Source organism: Sinocyclocheilus rhinocerous, unplaced genomic scaffold (genome assembly GCF_001515625.1).
Source record: "Sinocyclocheilus rhinocerous isolate Xijiao unplaced genomic scaffold, SAMN03320098_v1.1 scaffold1467, whole genome shotgun sequence".
Classification (NCBI taxonomy): Eukaryota; Metazoa; Chordata; class Actinopteri; order Cypriniformes; family Cyprinidae; genus Sinocyclocheilus; species Sinocyclocheilus rhinocerous.
In genome coordinates, this window is record NW_015647960.1 from 984,648 (window position 1) to 991,371 (window position 6,724).

Consider the following 6,724-nt stretch of genomic DNA (forward strand, 5'->3'; position numbering starts at 1 on the left):
AAATTGAGATTTATGCATCATCTGAAAGCTGAATAAATAAGCTCTCCATTGATGTATGTTGTTTTGTTTGTTAGGATAGGACAATATTTGGCTGAGATACAACTATTTGAAAATCTGGAATCTGAGGGTGCAAAAAAAAAATCAAAATATTGAGAAAATCGCCTTTAAAGTTGTCCAAATTAAGTTCTTAGCAATGCATATTACTAATCAAAAATTAAGTTTTGATATATTTACGGTAGGAAATTTACAAAATATCTTCATGGAACATGATCTTTACCTAATATCCTAATGATTTTTTGGCATAAAAGAAAAATCAATAATTTTGACCCATACAATACTATGGCTATTGTTACAAATAGACCCCAGCGACTTAAGACTGGTTTTGTGCTCCAGGGTCACATATATCCTAACTACAAGACTAAAACTGAAACTAAAATAATAATAATAGAAAAAAATATCATTCAATATTCATTCAGGGAATGTGTGAACTTATTAAAGTCACAACTTTAATGCAATGCAAGTCACTTTGTAAAAAAATTAAAAAGTCACTTTGGTAAAATAAAAAAATAAAAAAATGTCCTTGATATAAAAACAGAATTAAAATTAACAAAGCCATTGAAGAAACTTGAAAATAGTAAAAAAAAAAGGCTAAACTAAAATAACCTTGCCAATGCATATCTGAAGGAATATCTGACAGATTATGCATTCAAAATTACATGACTCCTTCAAAATATTCAGCTGCATTTCAATGAGGATGAGATGGAAAGATTGCCCACAGTAAATTTTATTTGATTTTTTTGTCAGTATCTGAGGAGAGAAATTCATCCTGTGGTTTGCTCAAAAATGTTGAGGGTGTCCACAAATGATGAAAAGAGGCTGTGTTTGCTGTATGTGTCTAGCGCCTTCTAGTGGAGAAACACACAAAGTGAAACACTTATTGTGAGCAAGTTTACGTTATTTAGAGCATTTGAGGACACATGCATGATTCAGTAAGCATGCATTTATATTGCACAGTGGTGAAGCAGTTGAACTCCCAATAATATGCAAAGACAATTTAAAAATAACTTGCATTAAATGTGCTGCAAGCAATTTTGGGATAATACCATGCATAAAATGCTGATCTATCTGACAGATATCACTGAAATAGGTGTCTGGAGAAATCAAATCAGTCTCTGTGACAGCACTAGCCTAAGTAAACAGCAAAAAGAGTCTCATGAGTGGTCCGCCCAATCAGAAATACTCTTTGCCTCTGATTTAATTTGCAGTCTTCAATTGCAATTAAAAGAATAGTTCACCTAAAAATGAAAATTTGCTGAAAATGCACTCATTCTCAGGCCATCCAAGATGTAAAGGAGTTTGTTTCTTCATCAGAACAGATTTGGAGAAATGTAGCATTACATCACTTGCTCAGCAATGGATGCTCTGCAGTGAATGGGTGCCGTCAGAATGAGAGTCCAAACAGCTGATAAAAACATCACAATAATCCACAGATTAACCTCTTGAAGTGAAAAGCTACATGTTTGCAAAAAACAAATTCATCAAGATGTTTTTGACTTCAAACAAGCCCTCTATCCATAATATTGTTTACTCCAGTGAAAAAGAAATATGCACAGATCAAGCACTGTTTACAAACAAAAAGTGTCCAAAACAGTTCTAAACAAATATGTCGGTAGATTTTGATGTGAGAGAACAACAGGAGATGGATCTTTTTAACTGGAGGAAACAGTACTATGGATTATGGACTTATATTTTGGCCAGAAGTGACGGTTTAAAGTTAAAATGCCTTAATGATAGATTTGTTTCTTAAAAACATGCAGCTTTTCGCTTCACAAGACATTAACTGATGGACTGGAGTGCTGTGGATTATTTGTGGAATTATTTTTTTGCAAACATGTAGCTTTTCACTTCAAGAGGTTAAAGGGATAGTTCACCCAAAAATGAAAATATGATGTTTATCTGGATTACTGTGATGTTATTATCAGCTGTTTGGACTCTCATTCTGACGGCACCCATTCACTGCAGAGGATCCACTGGTGAGCAAGTGATGCAATGCTACATTTCTCCAAATCTGTTCTGATGAAGAAACAAACTCATCTACATCTTGAGTAAATATTCTACAAATTTTCATTTTTGGGTGAACGATTCCTTTAAGATGAATGAGAATGCTGATGGATAGCTTTCTCCTGGTATTATACAACTCCTTGTGTGGTTGAATATATAGGAAACCGTTCAAAAGTCACTAAGGAGGGAGTAGAAAAACAAACATCTAAAACTTATGCATCAGCCCCAAAAACGTGATCTAATCATCTAATAGCAGCAACCATCCACAGTGCTATACTGAACCTAAAATGGTCACAAATAAAATCAGTCCATTTTAATTAGTCAACTATTTTTCATCTTTACTCTGTTTATTGGTGCTATAATGACAAAAAAAACTCTGTCAAAGTTTGTTAAATATCATCAGAATCGTGCATGAACAACGTACAAATAAAATTAAACTTTCTGGAGGACAAACAAAGCTTTATGTCTGCAGAAAACAAATCAGTGCATGCCAACACCAAAACCTCATTGGAACGTGGGGTTTAACGGAGAGGGAATATGTACATCACATAGCAACCATTTCCACAGAACCACTGAATTCTGCCAGTAAATTTGGCAGCAGAATGTCAAAACATCTGTCTGTGATCAAATTCCCAAAAAAGACAAGGTTGATGCAACATGACTATGATATTTAACATTAACAGAGTGAGTTTCCATGTCTGAGAGGGCCAAGTCTAAGTCTGAGATCGAAACAAGCAAAGCTAAATCTATACAAACCATTTGGTTTAAAGGAATCATCTTTACTTGAACATTACAGTGTAACATCTGTATATGATTCTCCCTCAACATTAACTTGAATGTCTATCACATATTTATGTTCACGGAATCCTTTGACATTCTGATCAAGCAAGCACTCGTTTTTGTTCTTTAAAAAAAAAAATGAAAAGCCAACTTTTGCAATTATGTTCTCATAGAAAGTTCATTAGCTCGATTTTCAACTATTTGTTCAAACTTTAAATGCAAATTGTCATAAACAATCAGCGGTCCGTTTGAAAACCTCACAGCTGATTAAAGTTACCGCTGACTCGCTCTCGCCTCAAATACTAATGAGGCGTCTGTACGCGCATCAATGTTCCCTGCAGAGAAATATTAAAAGAGAATGCATTCAGCACTACACTGTTGTGTAGCACTGTATGTTTTTCCTTGAAGTCCACTTAAAATGCACCTTGCACTAAAAACAATTAAATAGTCATAATTTACATTTACCCTTGTGTGTTTTTGCTACCTTGTCTCACGAGCATCGCTGTGAATTCTTGACATTGCAAGAAAGTATTACGATTATTCAGCAAAAATGCATTAAAATGATCAAAAGTGACAGTGAAGACTTTTATGTTACAACAGATTTCCATTTAAAATAAATCCTTTTGAACTTTCTATTCATCAAAGAACCCTGAATAAAAATGCATCATGGTTTCCACAACAATATGAAGCAGCACGACTATTTTGAACACTGATAATAATAAAAAAAGTGTTTCTTAAACAGCAAATCAGCATATTAGAATGATTTCTGAAGGATCATGTGACACTGAAGACTGGAGTAATGATGCTGAAAATTCAGCTTTGATCACAGGAATAATTTATATTTTATAATATATTCAAATAGAAAACATCTATTTGAAATTGTAATATTTCACAATATCCCATTTTTTACTGTATTTTTGATCAAATAAATGCAGCTTTGGAGAGCGAAAGAGACTCCTTTTAAAATAAGATGATTTTTTTTTTATTATAAAGAATCTACAACATATTATTATATAAAGTGAGTATAAAGTGACGTGACATGTGGCCAAGTATGGTGACCCATACTCGGAATTAGTGCTCTGCATTTATCCCATCCAAAGTGCACACACACAGCAGTGAACACACACCCGGAGCAGTGGGCAGCCATTTTTTGCTGCGGCGCCCGGGGAGGAGTTGGGGGCTCAAGGGCACCTCAGTCGTGGTATTGAAGGTGGGAGAGAGCGCTGTACAGTCCCCCCCCCCCCCTACAATCCCTGCCGGTACGAGACTCGAACCCGCAACCTTTGGGTTACGAGTCCGACTCTCTAACCATTAGGCCACGACTTCCCCTATAGTATATATAGTATAGTAGTTGTATTGTCATTCCGCTTTTAATTCAATATATCATCATATAATAAGTCATTTTCATTTTAATTCAATTAACTTTGCAAGTTCAAGTCCCAATATGACAAAACACATGTTGTAAGCACCAAAAATATGAATTGCCAGGAATTCAACCAGACTGAGATGGAAATGTGTTGGCTCAGCTCTTCCAAACTGCTGAGTCTGACTCCATGACTAAAGCTAAGCCTGACATTTATCTTATCCATCGCCCAGCCGTAAGAACTTGTGCTGCGGACAATGTTGCGCTGCGATTCTGAAGCGAGAGAAGCCCGATAATTCCCTGTTCCCCAGTGATCCACCAGTATTGAGTGTCTGTCTCTCACCTGTCATTGAGTTCTCAGATGTGCTCAGCTGTTCCCTCAGTTTGTCCACGTCATCCGGATGGACCTGCTCAAAGAGCGTGCTGCCAAACCACTCGGACTGCAGCTGGTTCAGAACGGGAGTGACAGAATCGGACACGTAGATAACGCGACCCGTCTCGGCCGCCACCACGAACAGGAAGCCGTCAGCCGCCTCCAGAATCAAGTGCTTCAGTTCCTGTGACAGTTTCAAATGATGCTTAAAGGACTTTCAAAAGTTTTTTTTTTTTACACATTTTGCATATGTTTAGGTATGGAATATCGTACATATAGCATACAAATATAGTATATTTGGGGTATTTTAATAGCAATATTAACCCTGTAAAGCCTGGCATAAGAAATAATAGTCTGAAAAATCATGTGTTTTTTGTTAAGTATAATATTTGATGCATCAGGATTTTATGGCTCATATAGTATGATATAGAGAGAATATGAAGCTCATATTTGAGGAGGAACAAACACCTAATTGTATTCATAAATGAGCAAAAATATGCGATTTGGTGCAGCTGTTGATATTCATATGGCCAAAAAATAAGATATGATTCTATGAGCAAAAATATGCGATTTGGTGCAGCTGTTGATATTCATATGGCCAAAAAATAAGATATGATTCTGATAGCTTGTAATGTAAATCAATGAGATCTTTATAACAGTATAACAGACTACTTGCATAAAATGCATATAAATATCAATTGTCTTAGCAAGGTAATATTTAAATGCTTAGTTGTATGAACAAAGCTCTGTAGTTTCAGAACATATAATGCAATGCAATATACAAATTAAATTAAATTAAAAAAGTATAAACTATCAATCAGAAAACAGAAGGCATCTAGTAGATTGTGAACAACAGGTTTTTCAAGTTTTGATAATGTTGATCATTTAGAGGCCTCCGAAAATGTGCATATGTGACCCTGGACCACAAAACCTGTCATAAGGGTGAATTTTTTGAAATTGAGATTTATACATCATCTGAAGGCTTAATAAATATGCTTTCCATTGATGTATGGTTTGTTAGGATAGGACAATATTTGGTCGAGATACAACTATTTGAAAATCTGGAATCTGAGGGTGCAAAAAAATCTAAATATTGAGAAAATCACCTTTAAAGTTGTCCAAATGAAGTTCTTGGCAATGCATATTACTAATCAAAAATTACGTTTTGATATATTTACAGTAGGAAATTTACAAAATATCTTCATGGAACATGATCTTTACTTAATATCCTAATGATTTTTAGCATAAAAGAAAAATCTATAATTTTGACCCATACAATGTATTTTTGGCTATTGCTACAAATATACCCCAGCGACTTAAGACTGCTTTTGTGCTCCAGGGTCACATATCAAGTATGATACAGTAGGCTTTATAGGGTGAATAAATGCCAATGTATGATTTTAAGGCCATTTTTGTCCTTTGTTGTTTTGTCGAATGTTTCAGGCGAGTGATTTCTCACCTGTTCAGTCAGGAAGGAGGGTTTGTAAGCGCCGTCAGTTGACTTGTTCCCCGTTCCCCTCATGGACTTCATGTGTGAGACGGCCATGCGCAGGATAGTGAGCTTGTCTGGTTTCCTCGCTAGCGCGCTGCAGGTGGGCACCATGTCCGACAGCTCTGTGATGTACAGGGTCATCTTATTACGCCGGCGACGCTCAATCTCACTGTGGTTCTCTCTGGATGGAGAGAGGAATATTGCATTATCATTAGCATGTAATGAGAGTCGCACAGCACTTTTACTACTACAGGACCACGGGTAGTGGATAATTACCATTAAAGATATCAAAACTTTACAATTTCGTTTTGTTAAATTATATTAAAATAATAATAATTTATTGTATATTATTTTATAATGCATAATATAATAATTATTATTTAAGTTATTATTGTTTTAATATATGTAATATTAGTATATGGGTCAAAGGCGAAAAAGGGTTTAAGCATAAAAACAATACTGCTTTAAATTGTTGTTTTTCCAAAAAAATTTAAAAGTTTTCTGTTTCATGTAATTGTATTTTTGTTTTTCTGAGCAAAAAAATAAATATCATACATTTTCCCGATTTACAGAAGACACCCACTAAAATGTCCTTCAGTGTAACAATCTTGTCAGGCATATTTACAACAAAAATCAATTTATGACATATTAAAAA

At 35.0% G+C, this 6,724-nt stretch overlaps 1 protein-coding gene across 3 annotated transcripts in view; it reads right to left on the reverse strand.

Annotated features, from left to right (window-relative positions):
• The window catches only part of LOC107709505 (aryl hydrocarbon receptor nuclear translocator 2-like), a 78,273-nt gene that overhangs the window by 70,142 nt on the left and 1,407 nt on the right, over nt 1–6,724 (reverse strand). For 2 of the 3 annotated variants that reach the window (XM_016513999.1, XM_016513998.1), the window contains exons 1-2: nt 6,037–6,387; nt 4,548–4,761 (exon numbers count right to left, since the gene is read on the reverse strand). In XM_016513999.1, coding sequence (XP_016369485.1) covers nt 4,548–4,761; nt 6,037–6,348 — 526 coding nt within the window. In that variant the 5' untranslated portion in view covers nt 6,349–6,387. Of the gene's footprint in view, nt 1–4,547; nt 4,762–6,036; nt 6,388–6,724 lie in introns of those variants that run through there. The other variant, XM_016513997.1, reaches the window with a different exon arrangement.